The 22193-nt window shown below is 40.1% G+C and overlaps 1 protein-coding gene across 3 annotated transcripts; it reads right to left on the bottom strand.

Moving 5' to 3' along the window:
- Window positions 1–511: 511 nt before the first annotated feature.
- Window positions 512–22148, bottom strand: LOC131696625 (rab9 effector protein with kelch motifs-like). Of its 3 annotated transcripts, none has more exons than XM_059005598.1 (5): window positions 21863–22148; window positions 12404–12564; window positions 11730–11879; window positions 9252–9398; window positions 512–1673 (listed from the first exon to the last, which is right to left on the bottom strand). In XM_059005598.1, coding segments are annotated over exons 1-5 (741 nt in total). In that variant the 5' UTR covers window positions 21865–22148; the 3' UTR covers window positions 512–1392. The 3 variants fall into 3 exon arrangements, with proteins under 3 accessions (XP_058861581.1, XP_058861580.1, XP_058861579.1); XM_059005597.1 differs by lacking the exon at window positions 21863–22148 and adding an exon at window positions 14816–16542; XM_059005596.1 differs by lacking the exon at window positions 21863–22148 and having other exon boundaries at window positions 12404–16542.
- Window positions 22149–22193: the final 45 nt, after the last annotated feature.

Genomic DNA, 22193 nt, shown 5'->3' with positions numbered 1-22193 from the left:
CTGGAATTCCAAACTGTGTTCTGTCACGATTGCAGCTTCTACAAAATGCTGCAGCCAGGTGCTAACCAAAACAAAAAAAAAAAAGTGAGCACATTCCCCCAGTGTTAGCAGCCCTCCACTGGCTCCCGGTGCTGTGCAGGATTGACTTTAAGGTCCTTCTTATCACCTATAAAGCCCTAAACGGTTTGGCTCCGGCCTATCTGAAGGATCTTTTAGTCCTGTATGCCCCTGGCCGGCCACTCCGATCCCAAGATGCAGGGCTGCTATCTGTCTCAAGGATTTTAAAGCAAAGGACAGGTGGTAGAGCATTCAGTCATGGGGCACCTGAACTCTGGAATGCTCTACCATGCACAGTGAGAGACGCACCGACATTGGCAATTTTTAAAAATAGATTAAAAACATACTTTATAATAGGGCTTTTATATCCTTATAATATTTATTTTTTATATAGTTTTATTCCTATTTATTGGGTTTGAGTTCCTCATCTGTTGCTTTTATTTGTTTGAATTTTAAAATGTTGTTTTCTCTTGCTGTTTTTATTGTACTAAATGTACTTCCGAATGTTCTTTTTCTTGTTAAAAGCGCCTTATAAATAAAATTTGATTTGATGTTTGAGAGCCCACTGGCTACATGATTAAAGACATGTTATTGCGGAGACAGAAAATGATATGCAAAGTGAATCTAAACAAGAAGACATTCATTAGGATAACTGTGACATCCATATTAAAGTGTTTAACACTTAGTTGGGCAACATAAGTGAATACATTGTCATTCTATTGGCCAGGGGAGAAGAATGAGTAGAACATATACTTCTGTACCCCACATTCTAGGGGCTTTTATATTTACACTTGGTGTTCAATATGAAGTAGACAGTTCAGTGTGAAATACAAAGTTATATTACTGGTATACAAAAAATATGAATCAATTTACAATATACATATAAGCAGGGTAGTAAGCAAGACCGCCCTATTGCATATCAGTTTAAGCCATTTGATGTTTTACAATGATTGAATGCGCAATGCAAGTTTCAATTACGGCACGTCTACGTGACTGTCCTCAAAACAGATCAGCCAAAACAAAGGATTTCATTTTTTTTCCGGTGAAGAAATATTGACAGAATGTATCAAATGACATAAATACAGCTTGTGTTATGATTTTTTCAAAGAAAAATGCGTTTGTTACTTAATGGGTTAAGAACCTAAGACACCAAGATACACATTTCACACAACCGTGCTTCTGATTTAAAATGTAGGGGTGTTTGTAACACTTCAATTTGTGAAAGCTCAGCAACAAGGCATACCATGATGGTTCTCACAGTAAAACCGTGACTAGCTTAAACTGCTATGTATCGAGAATAGCACATTACACTCTGTAAAATAATCGGTGTTCTTGTTAATCAAGTAGTGTTACAATACAGTCATTATAAAGGCCTCCCTCAGTGTCCATGCCACCAAATACAAAGCAGAGGTACACTGGTGCTCCTCGGGATGAGCTGCTGCTCTTCTCTTCTGTGCTGTCAGCTGCTTGCTGGGCTGAATCTTTCCACTCTTGGTCCCCACAAGCTGCCTGTGGACTGGATGCTTTGGGATCAGCCCAGGGAATGACACACATGGAGTGGTCAAGTCTTTTGGCGGGCAGACCTTCAAACTTTAAGAGTGTCCAGCGCTGTTTCTCTGTATGAGAATATAAAAAGAAGGGATTCAGCTTTATAATATACTGTAAAGAAATATTTCTTATCAAGACCCTTATACTTTATAAAAAAACAAAAAAACAAAACTATCAGCTGGCCTCACAGATCCTGATTAGCATCTTGGACTACCTAATGTTACCTTAGCTAAGGTAGTGCAAACTCAGCAGTGTCTTCGGGGTGAAAACACCTTGCTGACTGCAAAGTATGTCAGTCACAAGCAGCTGGTTGGTTACTGTTACTAATGTTTTGAAATAAATATATTTGCTTCAGGATAGATTTTTTAAAAACTACACATCTGAGGATGTGGAAATGTACAGAAGTATTTTGTAGCTTCAATACCTTCAGTTAGGAGGGAAAGCTGGGAGGAATTATAAGTAGGCTGCCTTTGTTCACGGTAAAAAATAGCTTATTTCATGGTCTAAAAACAGGTATTTCACATAATATTCACATAATATCAAATAATATTCACATAAATATTAAACATCATATTTGTTAAAGCAGAAGAAGTGCAGGATGTGCTCTATAGTCTGGACGTCGCGAGGTCGAGTCCAGGCTATTGCACAGCCGACCGAGGGCGGGAGCTTTCAGGGGAAAATAGCAGTCACATTCAAAACTGATCATTTTCTCTGGAAGTATTATACAACAAATGTCTCTAAATATTTAAATGTTTACCTGAAAAACAGGAAATGCTAAATTGTAGAATATTAGATTTTTATGTCCACCTTTTAAAGGCATTCTATCTTCACCATCAGTGAATTATCAAACAAAATAAACACACACACGTGAAATGTCCCATTTTTGTACAATCTTTAGCAGAAATATTTCTGATCTTGATGCAGCTGGTGTCTTTTTAGTTGAAGACATTTTAAAGAAATCGTGCCACTCTATGCAGTGTGTTCAATCATTACCCGGAAGCAAACTAAACTGTCTGTCAGGTTCCTAAATGCAACAGGTAAAGCAAACGTCAGCAATACTGATACCAAGTACAGGATAAGGACTAAGGAGGCAGTGTGGTCTAGTGATTAAAGTCCAGGGCTTATAACCAGAAGGTCACTGACTGACTCACTGTGAGACCCTGAGCAAGTCACTTAACCTCCTTGTGCTCCATCCTGCGGATGAGATGTTAAATCAGTGTATTGTAAGTGACTCTGCATATAATGCACAGTTCTCAGCCTCCCTCGTAAAGTGCTTTGTGATGGTGGTCCACTATGAAAGGTGCTATATAAAGATATTATTACTATAACACAACAAGAAGTGTTTAATCAGTAAAAATAATTGACTGTATTAAATGCCGTTAGGCATGAGAAACTGTAGATTATTTTCTTAACGATTTAGCGCTTTGAGTTGTTTTGTAACCATGGGTGGGTGTTTGGCAGTCAGGAGCAAGGGCTCCTCCCTGGTTCATCCAGCCAATCTATCAATTAACCTCCCTATTAAGCACTGGGTCGAACACTCATTCTCGGCCTTGCTTTTTGCATTGTGTATTGTGACACAGTGCTGCAGACCCCATTTTTCATTCTGCAGTCTGTGCTTCCCTGTGCGTTGTCAGGCTTTTGCTTATATTGTTACATTTTTCTGTGCTTTTGGTTGTGAGAAACCTTTATAGGAGCGGTTCCCCTGGTTTGTCTAGGTGCATTTTGTTTGGGGGTGTGCTTTGTTTGCTGGGCTCTGCCATGCCCCTCTCATCTGTTCTGTGTCTGTCAGCCCTGCATTGTGGTCAGCCCTGCTATGTGTTTCTGACATTATATATATATATATATATATATATATATATATACAGTACTGTGCAAAAGTTTTAGGCAGGTGTGAAAAAATGCTGTAAAGTAAGAATGCTTTCAAAAATAGACATGTTAATAGATTATATTTATCAATTAACTAAATGCAAAGTGAGTAAACAGAAGAAAAATCTAAATCAAATCCATATTTGGTGTGACCACCCTTTGCCTTCAAAACAGCATCAATTCTAGGTACACTTGCACAGTCAGGGATTTTGTAGGCATATAGTCAGGTGTATGATTAAACAATTATACCAAACAGGTGCTAATGATCATCAATTCAATATGTAGGTTGAAACATAATCATTAACTGAAACAGAAACAGCTGTGTAGGAGGAATAAAACTGGGTGAGGAACAGCCAAACTCAGCTAACAAGGTGAGGTTGCTGAAGACAGTTTACTGTCAAAAGTCATACACCATGGCAAGACTGAGCACAGCAGCAAGACACAAGGTAGTTATACTGCATCAGCAAGGTCTCTCCCAGGCAGAAATTTCAAGGCAGACAGGGGTTTCCAGATGTGATGTCCAAGCTCTTTTGAAGAAGCACAAACAAACGGGCAACGATGAGGACCGTAGACGCAGTGGTCGGCCAAGGAAACTTACTGCAGCAGATGAAAGACACATCATGCTTACTTCCCTTTGCAATTGGAAGATGTCCAGCAGTGCCATCAGCTCAGAATTGGCAGAAAACAGTGGGACCCTGGTACACCCATCTACTGTCTGGAGAAGTCTGGTCAGAAGTGGCCTTCATGGAAGACTTGCGGCCAAAAAGCCATACCTCCGACGTGGAAACAAGGCCAAGCGACTCAACTATGCACGAAAACACAGGAACTGGGGTGCAGAAAAATGGCAGCAGGTGCTCTGGACTGATGAATCAAAATTTGAAATATTTGGCTGTAGCAGAAGGCAGTTTGTTCGCCAAAGGACTGGAGAGCGGTACACGAATGAGTGTCTGCAGGCAACAGTGAAGCATGGTGGAGGTTCCTTGCAAGTTTGGGGCTGCATTTCTGCAAATGGAGTTGGGGATTTGGTCAGAATTAATGGTCTCCTCAATGCTGAGAAGTACAGGCAGATACTTATCCATCATGCAATACCATCAGGGAGGCATCTGATTGGCCCCAAATTTATTCTGCAGCATGACAACGACCCCAAACATACAGCGAAAGTCATTAAGAACTATCTTCAGTGTAAAGAAGAACAAGGAGTCCTGGAAGTGATGGTATGGCCCCCACAGAGCCCTGATCTCAACATCATCGAGTCTGTCTGGGATTACATGAAGAGAGAGAAGCAACTGAGGCTGCCTAAATCCACAGAAGAACTGTGGTTAGTTCTCCAAGATGTTTGGGCCAACCTATCTGCCGAGTTCCTTCAAAAACTGTGTGCAAGTGTACCTAGAAGAATTGATGCTGTTTTGAAGGCAAAGGATGGTCACACCAAATATTGATTTGATGTAGATTTTTCTTCTGTTCACTCACTTTGCATTTTGTTAATTGATAAATATAAACTATTAACATGTCTATTTTTGAAAGCATTCTTACTTTACAGCATTTTTTCACACCTGCCTAAAACTTTTGCACAGTACTGTATATATATATATAATATATACACACACACACACACACACACACACATTATATATATATATATATATAATATATACACACATACACACATGAATATACACATATATACAGGGTTAGACTCCTACAGAAAATAGTGAGTGGACTCTCTAGGTTTAACCAATGTTGAGCAATGGTGCACATTTTCCTACCCACAAGGGGTTTTGTGACCCCAGGCCCCAGTGGGGTCCAGGGGCAAAGCTTCACTGGCACATTTACAGTGCCAGTGAAGTCAATTTTACACCTCAAAAGATGACATTGATCTATCGATATTATTTGGGGAGCCAGGTCCATGAAAAATCATGCTGTTGAATGGGAAAATCTTTATTTGCATTTAAATAATGATATTATGTAGAGATTGGATTATTGGTAGTTTTAGGCTACCAATCAGTATAATAATTAGAATTAATAGTGGAGCATATGCTGTCACTGTTGGGTAGATTTTCTATGGAAGGTTCCCAGCCCAGAATAAAGAAAAAGAGACTCTCGCTCTCTAAACTAGGAGGGCTATCCTTGCCTGTTCTTGAGAAATATTATTTGACTGCAAGGCTATCGGTGCAATGCTGCATTTAAAAAAATGTTAATGCGGTATGTACCCATCACATGAAACCATTTGGGAAAATAATCTGACTATTCACATCTCCTGGGCCCCCCAAAAATTGTTTAAACATTTTTTCAAACTTGTATTTTGCATACACTTAATGTCTGGTATAATGTTTACATTTTTTTAGGATTAGACAATAATTTAAAACTGGAGTACAAAGATATTTCGTCCACAAAATAGAAAGCATGGCATCAGCACACTGCAGGACATCTCCAGATGGCACACTGTCATCCTTTGACACGCACAGTCAAGCACAATACAATAGCAAAGGCACTCGGTTCTTTCAAGTCCACACTAATAGCATACATCCAATTGAAGAAATATTATTGCTGCATGCCAAGCCAAATTTTTCAATATTCTAATATCTAAAAACAACATATTTAAAACTCAAAATAAAACATGATTAACATTTTTAAAAGAGGTTTTTAACATAAAATATCACAGTGGTTTCTGCCTTAAAATTCGATGTTTTAATCATTCAATTTAAATAACACTGGCTTAAAACGTAAAAAAGAACAAAATGTGTACAAAGGTTAAAAACAGACAAAATCACCCGTCTCAACAGCACTCATTACAATACCTAATGCCTTTCTAAACATAATAAAACACAATTAAATAAATCCATATCACAGATGTTGGGGTGAGGTGAAGGGCAGCCAGCTTTCTCTCATCCTGCTTCTCGACAGTGAGATTCAACATCGATTCAGCTCCTCAATCACCATCTGCTGCCTCGCTGAAGAGCTCTAATGGGACCGGACTGCACTTCTGCATTACCTGACTTTTAAAGGTGCACAAGACATCTACTATTAAGTTACATTATATGCATTAGTCCGACATTAAACCTACATGTAATATGTGGAAGGTGTATGCGTTGCTCAAATGAGATTCTAAATGCTTTTATTTTTATAGAAACCGAACGTTACTGTAGCCTACTGTATTTGAGTGCTGTTTCTTTTTAATTTCCAAAAATAAACACTTTTAGCAAATCATAATAAAAATAAAAAAAACCCTAGAAGTGCACAAAAAATAAAAATCGGAAAATAACTATCAAAGCACCAAAAAAAAATTGCAAATTATACAACACACAATAAAGCACAAAGCCATCTTATTAAGTTGTATGCATAAAATTTTAAAAAAATCGGACAAAATAGCAAGTCACAAATAAAAAACAACACGACAATTTGTATGCAATAAAATTAAGAACGGAAGGCTTTATATTATAACCTATAGTAAAACAGATGAGCAGTGTCTTTGTAAACACTGATATGCTATGAAACCAAGATCATGCAACAGTCTCTTGACACAGGGGTTGTGCCGACAGACTGGAAAATTGCAAACGTGATACTGATCCACAAAAAGGGAGACAAAACCGAACCAGGTAACTACAGACCAATAAGCCTGACTTCTATTATATGTAAACTTATGGAAACTATAGTAAGATCCAAAATGGAAAATTACCTATATGGTAAGTATCCTGGGAGACAGTCAGCATGGTTTTAGGAAAGGGAGATTGTGTCTAACTAACCTGCTTGATTTTTTTGAGGATACAACATCGACAGATAATTGCAAAAAATATGACATGGTTTATTTAGATTTCCAGAAAGCTTTTGACAAAGTCCCGCATAAACGATTAATTCTCAAACTGAACGCAGTAGAGATTCAAGGAAATGCATGCACATGGATTAGGGAGTGGTTAACATGTAGAAAACAGAAAACAGAAAGTACCGATTAGAGGAGAAATCTCAAAATGGACCGAGGTAATCTACATTAATGACTTAGATTCTGGTATGGTAAGCAAACTTGTTAAATTTGCAGACAACACAAAAATAGGTGTGGCAAACACTGTTGCAGCAGCAAAAGGCCTCTCAAAATGATCTAGACAGCATTCAGAACTGGGCAGACACATGGCAAATTACATTTAATAGAGAAAAGTGTAAGGTACTGCACGCAGGCAATACAAATGTGCATTATAAATATCATATGGGAGATACTGGAATTGAAGAAGGAATCTATGAAAAAGACCTAGGAGTTTATGTTGACTCAGAAATGTCTTCATCTAGACAATGTGGGGAAGCTATAAAAAAGGCCAACAAGATGCTTGGATATATTGTGAAAAGTGTTGAATTTAAATCAAAAGTATTCATACCCTTAGATGCTATGATAGTATTGTCTACAAGGTGCTAGAAATGTCAATATGAACCTAATTCTAGAAAAGTCTACAAAATGCTGGATTGTAGGTGAACATTCTTAGAGAGTATAAAAGGGTTAGGATGATTGCTGCCATTACTAATAAGTCAATATGGGAAAAAGTAAAGAGCTATCTGAAAACCTTAGGCAGAAAATTATTTATTGTCATAAAGCTGGAGAAGGATACAAGAAGATTTCCAAGAATTTGAGTATCCCAATTTCAACTATTGTTTCTATTATCAAGAAGTACAAGACTCTGTCACAACACTCCCTCGGTTTGGAAGGAAGAAGGTCCTTTCACCAAGAACAAGTAAAAGAATTATGATGAAGGTTAATTACAATCAGAGATGGACTGCCAAAGATATTCAAAGTGAACTGGCTGCAAGTGGGACTGGGGTTTCCATTTCAACCATAGGTCGAGTATTGCATGGTGAAGGTCTCAATGGTCACAGGCCAAGGAAAAAGACACTCTTAGGAAAACGTCACAAGGACAAATCGCTTAAACTTTGCAAAACAGCATTTGAATGATGGATATGAGTTCTGGTCAAAGATTTTGTGGAGTGATAAAAAAAAAAAAAAAGTTATTTGTTCATGCTAGTTGTTACATTTGGAGAAACCCTAACCCTTCTTTTTTTCCCTATTGGTGGTGCAGATGCGGGGAGCCAGGGGTTCTCTTTCGGGGGTAAGTGACGTTCACTTTCCAACCTTAGGTTCAGCCGAGCTGGCCTCAAGCTCCGAGAGGATGGTTCTCCGAGTGCCAGAGGGGACCCCCCGGCCAAACCTCTTAACACACTATCATCCCAGGTTTCCCCTGGGGCAGCATACATGCTCCCAGCCTTAGAGGCAGATTGGTTCAGTCTCACCTCTGAGAGTGTGGTTCTCCCTGAGGCAGGGGGCAACCCTGCACTCTTTTCTAACAATCTCTCTCTCATTCCAGGTTCATGCTCCCAGCCTGGAGGCCGATTGGTTCAGTCTCACCTCCGTAAGGGCAGCTCTCTGCGAGCCGAGGGGAAAGCATGTCATCTTCCTGAGGTCACAAGCACAGAATTCCTATTTCAAGTCCCAGAGCTTACTCCTCGCAGCCCTTGCTCCTGTCCAGTAAATAGGCCACTTAAAACATGTATATTTACACTCTTCTTTCAGAATTTCAGAATGGGGATTTTCACGGGAGACCAGTTATTACTCTGCAATAGGTACATTTCACGGAAATTGTGAAATCTGTGATAACTGAAAAAAAATACAGCCTTCATCATAAGTAATGAGTTGCACATTTCAAATATTTTGGCATATACTTTTGATCAGAAAAGTCAGTTAAAAGAATTGGATAACCTTGTCAACGGTCCAGTAAATGTAACTTGGTTCTGTATTTTCTTACCCGTGTGGTATTTATACATAGTGTTTAATGCTCCTGATGCGTCCATTCCTCCGGAGATGTAGATTAATTTCCCCAGCGACACTGCAGAGTGCGCAGCGCAGCCGGCTGGAGCGCCTCCTTTCATCACTCTCTCCCACTTCAGATCAGCTGGAACACAAAAAGGAAACTATTTCAAATCAAAACACCAAAATGTTTCCTATTTATCAGTAAAAGTCACATTCAATATCGCAGGTTTGATTGCACCAACGTGGATTAAAAACTAACCCAGATTAAATCAAGGATTATATTTTAATCATGTTGTACAAAACTTTAAACCAGGTTTTATACTTAAACCTTGTTTAAAATAATCCAAGATTAAAATATAATGCCATTGCACCACTCATTTTAATCCAGGTTTAAACGTGAAAGGTGGATTCAATTTAAACCTTCCTTGCAGGTGGTTTAAACTTGGACATAATAGCAGCATCCTTTAACAAAATGTACCTTTCTATAAAATAAACAAGGGCACAATCCGTCTCAATTTGAGAACATGAAATGCTAGTCAGGGCAAATCTAACCCAATGAATATTCAGTAAAACCCATTAGTTACAAACAAATAAGATATAAGCATGCTTATAATAATAATAATAACAATATAATAATAATAATAATAATGTTCTATAACGACATATTTTAGGATGTGACATCAATGGGGAAGAAAATTACTAGTTATTTTTTTCACAGCCCAAACGGCAAAAGACCAAAAAACTAGTGCTTGTCGCTCCTGTTCATCCGATTAGTCGGCCCACCGCTGGTATTGTTTAAACCTGAAGATTATATTACAACAGGGCTAGGCAAAGTGGGCAGGCAGCTACTGACACCAGCAATAAGACATGAAACCCACAGCACATATATGAAAGCTACTGTAAATCAAGTGCAGTGGATATGGTAGAAATGCTCCCTCAATTATAATAATTGGTACCTTACTGTTTATAAATTAACCCAAACAAAATTTAGTTGCACTAAAATAAATATTTTAAAGTTTACGCAAAGTAAAACGAAGCTATTCTTACAGTTACTCAAAGTTAAACGAAGCTATTCTTACAGTTACTCAAAGTTAAACAAAGCTATTCTTACAGTTACTCAAAGTTAAACGAAGCTATTCTTACAGTTACTCAAAGTTAAACGAAGCTATTCTTACAGTTACTCAAAGTTAAACGAAGCTATTCTTACAGTTACTCAAAGTTAAACGAAGCTATTCTTACAGTTACTCAAAGTTAAACGAAGCTATTCTTACAGTTACTCAAAGTTAAACGAAGCTATTCTTACAGTTACTCAAAGTTAAACGAAGCTATTCTTACAGTTACTCAAAGTTAAACGAAGCTATTCTTACAGTTACTCAAAGTTAAACGAAGCTATTCTTACAGTTACTCAAAGTTAAACGAAGCTATTCTTACAGTTACTCAAAGTTAAACGAAGCTATTCTTACAGTTACTCAAAGGTAAATGAAGCTATTCTTACAGTTACTCAAAGGTAAATGAAGCTATTCTTAGAGTTACTCAAAGTTAAATGAAGCTATTCTTACAGTTACTCAAAGTTAAACGAAGCTATTCTTACAGTTACTCAAAGTTAAACAAAGCTATTCTTACAGTTACTCAAAGTTAAACGAAGCTATTCTTACAGTTACTCAAAGGTAAATGAAGCTATTCTTAGAGTTACTCAAAGTTAAACGAAGCTATTCTTACAGTTACTCAAAGTTAAACGAAGCTATTCTTACAGTTACTCAAAGTTAAACAAAGCTATTCTTACAGTTACTCAAAGTTAAACGAAGCTATTCTTACAGTTACTCAAAGTTAAACGAAGCTATTCTTACAGTTACTCAAAGTTAAACAAAGCTATTCTTACAGTTACTCAAAGTTAAACGAAGCTATTCTTACAGTTACTCAAAGTTAAACGAAGCTATTCTTACAGTTACTCAAAGTTAAACGAAGCTATTCTTACAGTTACTCAAAGTTAAACGAAGCTATTCTTACAGTTACTTGATATTCAGAATGAATGCAGGACGACCCGGTCGGCAGGACTGGAGGTTGTAGGAAAGCTGCAGGCTGCAGTGGGGCCTATGTTGTCACTTTTTGATAATTAATTTAAAACATCATCTGAGCAGAGAAATAGTATATAATGAGTAGAATTAATAAAACAATGTTTTCTTGTGCTCTTCTTTTTTTTGTTTACATTTGCTTTTACATTTACATTTGTTGAATACGGTGTATACAAGTAATGACTGATTGCTAATCAGAAATGTAGGGTTACCTGCTTAATCCAAGATTTACTAATCCTGGTTGAAATGTTTGTGGTGAAATGTAACTGTGATTAAAACATAAACCCAGAGCAACTAACCCTAGATTAGCACTTATTTAATCCTCGTTGATGCACTCAGCCCTAAATGTCTTGTTTCTCATTAAAGCACTGACAATATCCTTAACTGTCATCCATACTTACTTGTATTTATGCAGTACAGATCACTGTAAAATTTGTCTCCAGCCAACCCACCATGGATATACAGTTTGAGCCCTACAGCCACTATTACATGACCATGTCTAGGAGATGGGGCTTTGCCTTGTGTATCTGGCTGTGACCAAGTTAGAGTAGCTGAAAAAACAAGAAGAAAATGGTTTGGGGATTAGGATAGTGCAGTTTGTGTTGAGGTGAACATCTACAGGTGAACCACAAACCATACAGTTCAAAGACAAACGTCTTACCGTCCAACTAACGAGCCAGCTCTAATCAGAAGCAAGCACGGGCGTTATACTGATGTCAGTAATATTAACTCATCGGCCACTAGCAGGAGATTGTATTAAAAGTTAATCAGAAATACTGAAATTCTGTCCCATAAAGTTGGCAACAAGATTAAGAAAGACAAAAAAGATAAGTTATCATACTAGCAAGAAACAATGGTGTTTCATTATAGTTTTAATACCTTTACGGTGTTACACTGAAAATCTAACCCGCTGATTAAGAACATGTTGTTGGATAATCTGAAAGTATTATGGATTGAATGGATGGAAGGTTCTGTGGTTCAATTACATAATTAAGAACACCGTTGGAACAATGACCAGGTCAGGAAGGGACAGAGTTGCCCATCCCTAATTTAATGAAAGGTATTGTCCTCTTACCCAGATCTATAATGTGTGAATCAGAGAAGCTTCCATTAGGGATTGCACCTCCTACAATAAGGATCTTCCCTTTACCCTGGTTGTCCGCAGCGCTGGGAAGGTAGGTGCATGTGTGACCCACTCGAACCCCAGGACTCTCCCCTTGTGGCACAAGGGCATACCTGAAAAACAGGCCAGCAAGGAACACACTGTAGAACATCCCCTCACACCACACTGAGCACACATTAACATTACCCGGGAAGCACGTATTGAGATCCATTCAAAAAACTTCAACTTAAAGTGTTTTTATGAATACAATCTTGAAACAGCAGTCCAGAACAGTTTCAGGAATATCAAATTCGGTTTTATCCAGAAAAACAGACTTTGAAATTACATTCCTTAAATAACTCATGAGTTAATGCTTCATGAATTGCGCCCAATATTTCATGAGGTTAGTTTAAACGTCATCATGAACTGTGTTTGCCTCTTCGACTTCTGTACATTTTCTATCAGGTTTCAAATTTAGACAGTGCTAACCCAAATACAGGGTGTATTCCATATTCAATTCACTGTGAGGCCATGTTGCCAGTAAATTATAAAAGTCATCAGTAACTATTAAACCCTCACTGCTGCTGATGTAAGAAACATTAGAGAAACGTTATAAAGCCAATCACAAGTTTTGAATACAAGTCTGTGGCAGTCTGGCGCGTGTGGGGACGTCACAGACCCAGAAGGAGACAGACACAGACAGCACTGGGGTATGAAACCCCCTAATGCGCGTATTTATTAAATAAAATAAAAAGGTTTTTAAAACAGAACAAAAGACTTTCACAAAACAAAACGGTGTGTTGGCCAAAATAAAAAGACAAACAAAACACTGACCCAAACAAATACTGTGCTGAGGTGGTTTAGCACCAATAGCAATTGTCAATATTTTTAATTATTTCTCCTCTCTCACTCTCCACTCACCGAACACCCAGCCCCGTGTGCGTGAAACACTGGGTGCGTTCACTGAGATCATTCTGCGCAGATTCTGTGCAGAATCTGACCAATTTAGCCAATGATCTTCTATGAAATGGTCAGATTCTGCACAGAATCTGCACATAATGATCTCTGTGAACGCACCCACTGGCTCTTTTACGCATTGTGCTCCCCGTGCTTCCATACTAGTACCCACTTTAATCTGCATGTGGCGTGATTGTTCAATCCCCATGCCTAAATACAAATATACATTTATCAACACTCGTGCTAAACATAGACCCACATTATATCCCGTGCATCAACACATATACACCAACATTAACACGCCACATACAACACATAAATATGCACGGGTCGGGGCACCCCGCCACAAAGTCATTTTGAATACATTGAAAAATACAAGTAGTCATTTGTTACAGAATTAAGTTTCTTTTAGTATTTCGAAATAGTAAGTCCTATATTTCCCTGCATAAGGGCCCTTCACTATTGTTTTTTTTACTTGAGATTTTTTTTTTTTTAAATGTGCAAGTCACACGGGGAAATAAAGACTGAGCACAGCACATTCAAATGATTTTAAAGTCTGTTTTGATTTAATAAATAAAATATGATATTCATGAAAGACTGCTGTTAAAGAAATAGTATTTTGAATATCAAAATCTATTTAACATAATCCATCAAAGCAGGCTTTGTGTTTCTTGTAGTTTAGGAATTTCTGTCCTGACAGGTGTTTAAGATAAATGGCAGGTATTTTTCAAACAGAAGTCCTACTTTATGCCCTTTGATGTACATGTCACCGAATCCCTTGCTATAGATTACAGCAGATGTGTGCTTCACATGCACCTAAACACATCGAAAAAATGAATTCTCTTTGCAGCAAGTCAAAAACCATGCAAACACAGTAAACAAAAAACAACACACACACACACGTTCAGAATATGGCATCGATACTTATTATTTTGCACGTAAACCTGTGATATTTTTTTTTTAGATTACTTCACAGGTCTATAAGCCTTACACCTCTACAAACCTCAGGTCACCAGTGACGTTTAGTGTCTCAACTTAGCATCCCAAGGAACAATATTCCACATCACAGAACCAGCACACATTGAGTACAATAGTCTGTGTATGAGAGTGCACTCGCAGTACTGTCCCTGACTAATTCCTGTGCAATTGTCTTTAATCAACAAATAGAGGGAAGGTAAATTAATAAAATAAAATAGAAAAATCAAAATATTAGGTTTACTTCTATCTAATTGATTGCAGTTTCAATACTAGATTATTCCGTCCAGACCTGAAGTAGCTCATGATCTCATTGTACCTGTTAACCTTGGAGTGGACTGGCCCGCCAGACCGCAGTTAGACACCCCTTGCAATGCAGTATGGTGCTATTTTACAAAGGTAATATACTATATATGAAATAACTCTGCATTAAAAAAGATCCGGGTAGCTTACCAAGTTCCCTTTTGCAGAGACTGATCTGGTTCTAGTACTTGAAGCAGCCCCATAATACTTGAAACACAGAACACAAATTGGGTTGATTATGCCTGGAACAAAACTCAAAATACAGTAATGAGTGTAGTTTTTTCGGAGCTTCACTATGGGCCATTTTGTAGGTAATAATAGTGTGGCCATGCTTTTACTGTGCTTAATATAAGCGTGTTTACAATGCTATACCACAGCCAATTTACCACATTGCCTGTTCTTTACCGTTACTAGATTTGCCGATTTTTTATGTCAATAAATCGCCCCTAGGGAAACCACCAGCTGGATTAATATATCAATAAGAGAAGGCATTCATTAAACAGGTCCTACACATTTTTGCTTAAAAACATATTCATGCATATTAAAAACATATTCAACATATTCTGCGGTATGCTCAACTAGCCACTGAAGCGGAACAGCGAGGATGGAGAGTTCGGGTTTACCCAGTGGAAGTGGGTTGTCGAGGATTTGTGGCACACTCTACAACCCGGTTTCTCAGAGACGTCGGATTCAGTGGCCAAGAGTTGCGTCGCACAGTGAAGAACTTATCTGAAGCAGCAGAGAGGAGTAGCAACTGGCTGTGGTTGAGACTGAAAGATTCTGGCTGGGGATCTCAAGCACAATAGAAAGAAAGAAACGCTGATGTACAGGTAAGTAAGCTGGGCTGAGTTGAGTGGGGGACGGAGGGGGGTGATGCTGGGACGCCAGAATCACCGTCGAGCCCTCTTGAGGTGTCGTGGGCTAGTCGACGAAACACTGAGGATGGAAGGTGCCCACTTGAAAACCCCAGAGATGTACCCTACTTAGCTCAATCCAGACGGTTGTCATGCTGATGCGCTGGGGAGGCCGCACTTTGGTTGATCCCCGGAGCCAGCATCGCAGCCGTTGTGTGTGCTGATGCGCCAGGGAGGCAAAATAAGCTGATCCCTGGAGCCAGCATTACACTTCAGCCATTAACACCAGACAGAAGGATATCTACATCATCATATGGAAGGAAACGTAAATGGATGGAGACACATATGGATCACATTAGTTTACTGTAAAGCTACGTCTTAGTTGGTGCTTATCTTGGCGAGAGCCGAGTTCAAATCAGCATGAAGTTTTAACATCTACTCTCGTGTAATGGAAATCATGAAGATGGAAATCTGGATACGTCCAGTGACTGCTGTGAATAGTGCAGCTGGCAACAAGGGAAAGACCTTGTGACAGCCTGGAGAGACAGCTGACAGGAGGAAAGATACCCCATTGGGGCTGGTAAGGGTTAGCTACCCTTGTCGGCAGTATCCAGCTCTGTGTTTACAGGATGCTGGAGACACCCGCCCAAGGCTTCTAAGAAATTAAAGAGAAAAATACCCCTAGAGTCTGCGAGAGCGGGGGCGGAAGATGACTCAACGTTGGACAACACGGTTAACGACTTAGGAACGGAAACGGATATGAGTATGGAGAGTACTTCACAAAAGACTAGTTCAAGATCTGCAGTTAACAAAGACATGGAACTCCAGGTTTGTGTCTGCGGCTGGAGCAAGGCGGTTTGAAGATTCATCAAGGGAGAATGAAATGCTTGAGGCAGAAGGGACAAGGGCCTCGCATTGATCAGTACTTCTTACGAAGTCAGTCAAGTCAGTCGAATGAAATCCAGCGACAGGAAGCAAACCACAGTTCGCAGGATATCAGCACCCCTGTCATAGATGTGAGGAGGACTTGCATGGACACAGTTAGTGATGAACCTAATGATCCTTGTGAACCCGGTCAGACAAACCAGCATAAGAGAGAAAAGAACCTCAACGGGCACAAGCCTGGAGTTAAATGGCCAAGAGCTTGTGAGAAAACTGCATGGGACACAGTAAACACAGATCTCTGCGTTGCATTGGAAAGATTAAGTGGAACAGTTGAAAAGAAGCTGGATAAATTTGGGGACATCATCTACGCATATGGAAGTGAGAGGTTTGGAGTTGAAAAAAGGAAGGAAAAAGTACAAACTATTCCTGGAAAGTCTAGAAGGCAGCAGGAGATTGAACGCTTAGTTAGAGAAAGGAGACAGCTGAGGAACCAATGGAGAAGAGCAGAACAAAGACAGAAGGAGGGACTCAATCTCTTACAAAGGGTCATAAAAGATAAGCTTGCAACATTGCGCAGAGCTGAGCGCCTACGGAAACGCTACAAAAAGAAGGAGCGTGCGAGAGCTAACTTTTATAAAGACCCATTCAAATTTGTAAAGAAGTGTGGCAAAGTGCCCCGCCCCTGTGTGCATTTGTGTGATCTGTGTTGTATGTTGTATGTTGCGTGTGTTAATGTTGGTGTATAGATTGGTACACGGGATATAAACGGGTCTGTGTTTCACGTGTATTTAAAGTGTAGATTTGTATTTAGGCACGAGGAGAGCACAAATCACTTCACGTGCTGGTTAAATGTAATATGTGAGCACGGGGTTGCACAGAATTAATTCACGTGCTGGGATTCAAGTGAATAATTAATTAGTAATTGAATCCCAGCACAACAGTATAAATAGATGCACGTTTAGTCACTCGTGGAGGTGTTCGGTGAGTGGAGAACGGGATTGGAGACGGAGGTGAAATAATAATAATAATAGTAAAAGTAAAAGTAGTAGTTAACGTGTTTTCACTCACCGTGTTTGTTCGTCTGTGTGTTGTGCACTGTCTAGTCCGTTTTGTTTGTCCTTTTATTTTGGCTACAAGTGCCGTGTCCTGTGTTTTTGTTGTTTCAAACCTTTTATTTTCTGTCTGTTATTAAATGCTGAGCGCAATCACGCGCTCAGCTTTACCAAAACCCCATCTCTCTGTTTATTTATTTCCTCCATCTGGTCTGACGCCACCCACTCCGGCCGTCTTTGTGACAAGAAGTTATTCACCAGTGAGAAGAATGGCACACTAAAAGCATCTAAGGTTGAGCTGGAGAGATATTTGGAGGAAACACATACAGATTCAAAAAGGCAGGAGCCTATGTCAATTCCGTCAGACATCCCACCTATCAATACACCAGAATACCAAATGGAGGACTGTGCACCTAAGTGGAAAGAAATAGAGCAAGCTGTGAAAAAAGCAAGGGCTTCATCATCTCCAGGGCCTAATGGAGTTCCGTACAGAGTGTACAAGAGTGCTTCAGGAGTTCTACGAATTCTGTGGAAATTGATGAAAGTGGCATGGGAAAAACAGGTTGTACCAAGAGCATGGCGCCGAGCAGGTGGAGTCTTTATACCTAAAGAAAAAGATTCTACAAGCATCAGTCAGTTTCGTCCCATTTCCCTATTAAACGTAGAAGGCAAGATTTTCTTCAGCATTATTGCTCAGAGATTGTCAGCTTACCTATTAAAGAACTGCTTCATTGACACTTCAATACAAAAAGCGGGCAGTCCAGGTTTCCCAGGTTGCTTAGAACACATCAATGTGATCTGGCAACAAATTCAATCAGCTAAAAAGGAGAGGAAGGAGCTCCATGTGACATTCCTGGATTTGGCTAATGCATATGGTTCAGTGCCACATGAACTACTTTGGGCAGCATTTGATTTTTTCAGTGTACCGATGACAATAACAAATTTAGTGAAAGCCTATTTTGGAGATTTGCAATTCAGTTTTTCAACTTCAGAATTCAGCACTACATGGCAATGCCTAGAGGTTGTAATAATGGCAGGATGCACCATTTCTCCACTGGCTTTTACCATGGCAATGGAAGTAATCATTAGGGCATCAAAATGGGTAGTAGGAGGAGAGCGCTTGGCTTCTGGAATGCGACTACCACCAATTCGAGCATACATGGATGACATGACAACCATGACTACAACAGTAGCCTGCACTAATCGATTATTGGGCAAATTAACCAATAACATTGAATGGGCACGAATGCAATTCAAGCCCACTAAATCAAGGAGCATCTCTATAATTAAAGGCAAAGTAGTAGATAAAACATTCTTCATTAATGGTGAGGCAATACCAACAGTGTCTGAGAAGCCAGTGAAGAGTCTTGGGAGATGGTACGACGGGGATCTAAAGGACACAGTTCGTGTGGGAGAAGTTAGACAACAAGCAGTGGAAGGGTTGAAGAGCATAAACAGCTGCACTCTACCAGGTAAACTAAAACTCTGGTGCTTTCAGTTTGGTCTACTGCCGAGGTTGCTGTGGCCACTGACTGTGTACAAGGTTTCTTTGACAACAGTAGAGAAGCTGGAAGCTTTAATCAGTTCATACATCAGGAAATGGTTGGGAGTTCCACGTTGCCTCAGCAGAGTGGGACTTTATGGTAAAGGAATACTGCAGCTACCAGTCTCTGCTCTAACCGAGGAGTTTAAGTGCGCCAAGGTCAGACTGGAAATGACATTAGTAGAGTCACGCGATAAATGCGTAAGGGAGGCAGCACCTGTGTTGAAAACTGGAAGAAAGTGGGCGGCAAAGAAAGCTGTGGAAGATGCAAAGGCTGCCCTTCGAATTGGTGATATTATGGAGCAAGTTCAGCATGGAAGAGGGGGTCTTGATTTCAGTTCAGCTCCTCCTACATGGCACAAGGCAGCCCCAGCTCAAAGGAGGAAGCTGGTAGTCAACGAGGTGCAAAAGCAGGAGGAGAGGATGAGGTGTATAAAGGCCATTTCCCAGGCCAAGCAGGGAGAATGGATGAGATGGGAGAGTGTGGAACAACGCAAGATTGGCTGGCAAGACCTATGGTCAATGGAACAGAGCAGGATCAGTTTCCTCATCAGGTCAACATATGATGTTCTCCCATCACCACAGAACCTAAACCTCTGGGTAGGAGAGGATCCCTCATGTCCTTTGTGTTCATCACCTGCAACATTAAGGCACATTTTGACAGGATGTAAGGTGGCTCTTAGCCAAGGACGGTTTACTTGGCGCCATGACCAGGTGCTGCGATGTTTGGCCTTAGCATTGGAAGACAAGCGTAACATGACCAATAAGTTGTCACCTGTTCCATCAAAACATTACACACAAAATACAACATTCCTCCGCCCAGGACAGCAACCACCAAGAAAAGGTGTTAAAACCAATCCTCGCCGAGGACAATTGGAAGCTGCTAGAGACTGGAAAATGCTGGCAGATGTTGGTCAACGGCTTATTTTTCCACCTGAGATTGCTACCACTAACCTTCGACCAGATATTGTCTTGTGGTCTGGATCAGCACGCCTTGTTCACCTGGTAGAGTTAACAGTGCCATGGGAGGATGCTGTAGATGAGGCGTATGAGAGGAAGAGACTGCGGTATGCTCAACTAGCCACTGAAGCGGAACAGCGAGGATGGAGAGTTCGGGTTTACCCAGTGGAAGTGGGTTGTTGAGGATTTGTGGCACACTCTACAACCCGGTTTCTCAGAGACGTCGGATTCAGTGGCCAAGAGTTGCGTCGCACAGTGAAGAACTTATCTGAAGCAGCAGAGAGGAGCAGCAACTGGCTGTGGTTGAGACTGAAAGATTCTGGCTGGGGATCTCAAGCACAATAGAAAGAAAGAAACGCTGATGTACAGGTAAGTAAGCTGGGCTGAGTTGAGTGGGGGACGGAGGGGGGTGATGCTGGGACGCCAGAATCACCGTCGAGCCCTCTTGAGGTGTCGTGGGCTAGTCGACGAAACACTGAGGATGGAAGGTGCCCACTTGAAAACCCCAGAGATGTACCCTACTTAGCTCAATCCAGACGGTTGTCATGCTGATGCGCTGGGGAGGCCGCACTTTGGTTGATCCCCGGAGCCAGCATCGCAGCCGTTGTGTGTGCTGATGCGCCAGGGAGGCAAAATAAGCTGATCCCTGGAGCCAGCATTACACTTCAGCCATTAACACCAGACAGAAGGATATCTACATCATCATATGGAAGGAAACGTAAATGGATGGAGACACATATGGATCACATTAGTTTACTGTAAAGCTACGTCTTAGTTGGTGCTTATCTTGGCGAGAGCCGAGTTCAAATCAGCATGAAGTTTTAACATCTACTCTCGTGTAATGGAAATCATTATAATTGGTTCGGATCAACCATATATCTAAAAACAAAAATACACGTTACAACAATACCATCACAACATACCACGACGATCGGAACAGAAATGTGAAATGATTCGGAAGTATTTCCTTCTAGAAATTCAATTACTACTATCTTGTTAATATTGATTTTTTTTTTAAAATAAAATATCAAACTATATTAATTTACTTTTTCCACCAGCACAACTATGCTTCTATTCCAGTATATCTCTGACACTTTGCTGCCCCACGCAGTTCACTTTAACTTTCCCCTTTGTTCTCTCACAATAGACCAATGAAATTGGACGTTCTGTGCTGCCAAGGAAACGAATGTTGCTGTCATAGAGACCGGGCTGCGTTAATAGGCAGAGCGCTCTGCCATGAAGCTAAGTAACATGGCTCTTATTTAACAGTGTGTTACGAAGAGAGAGCTTTCAAGATGGCAGAAAACACAACTCAGGCGTTGTTTTTGTGTGAATTGATAGAAGATTGTGCAGAAAATCTGCTGTTTAATGCCTCTATTGTACTTGCATCGAGAGCCAACACCATGGCTTTAGCGGCAGTGAATTCAAACACATGTACGGACTGAAAACTATGTTGAGAGCATTGTTCCTCAGTACTATTTTCTGTATTTTTAGTACTACTTTATCGCTCCACTTGAAATGTTCTTTGTATGACTTGAAGTGACTGAGAAACACACACTACAACACACACAGACACACTGATTTACACAGACACACACAGACAAACATACACTGAGACACACACACACAAACTGACATACACACACTGACACATACAAAGAGCATTTCAAGTGGAGCGATAAGTGGAGCGAAGCGATCAAAAAAAGGCGCCAAGTTAGAAGCAAGAATTGTGAATCTTGGGCCCCAGCACCTTTCCAATTGTGCCTATTTGCTTGATGCTTGACAAGATTGGCCTAATTGCTTCTCCTAACATTGGCTTTTGTGTATCACCCCTTTAAACGGCTGTTACGTTTTTCTAACTTGTTTTTTTACATTGTTTTTGTTATAGATAATAAATACGTACATAATCACTGCCTGTCTTTCCTTCACACATCTGGATTTGCAGTCAGTTGTCGCGTCTTTCGAGCTATGTTTTTACGCATGCGCCGCGGAACGGGACAGTGCTCAGAAAATAGTATTTTTCATAATAATTACGTATTGTCAAAATTTGCTAATGTTGCCGTTTTCTTCAAAAGGCCTTGGAAAAATGTAAAATCTATTTTAAAAGTTTGATACATTTTTTAACACGGCGAAAACCAGCAAAATTTCTCACGCCTCCATTGACTCTCCATAGAAACAAGTCGCCAAGCTCTCTGTGTTACCACAATGCTTTGCGCGCAGTGAGACGGAAGTCT

Source organism: Acipenser ruthenus, chromosome 31, assembly GCF_902713425.1.
Source record: "Acipenser ruthenus chromosome 31, fAciRut3.2 maternal haplotype, whole genome shotgun sequence".
NCBI lineage: Eukaryota > Metazoa > Chordata > Actinopteri > Acipenseriformes > Acipenseridae > Acipenser > Acipenser ruthenus.
This window is presented reverse-complemented; position numbering and strand designations above follow the sequence as displayed.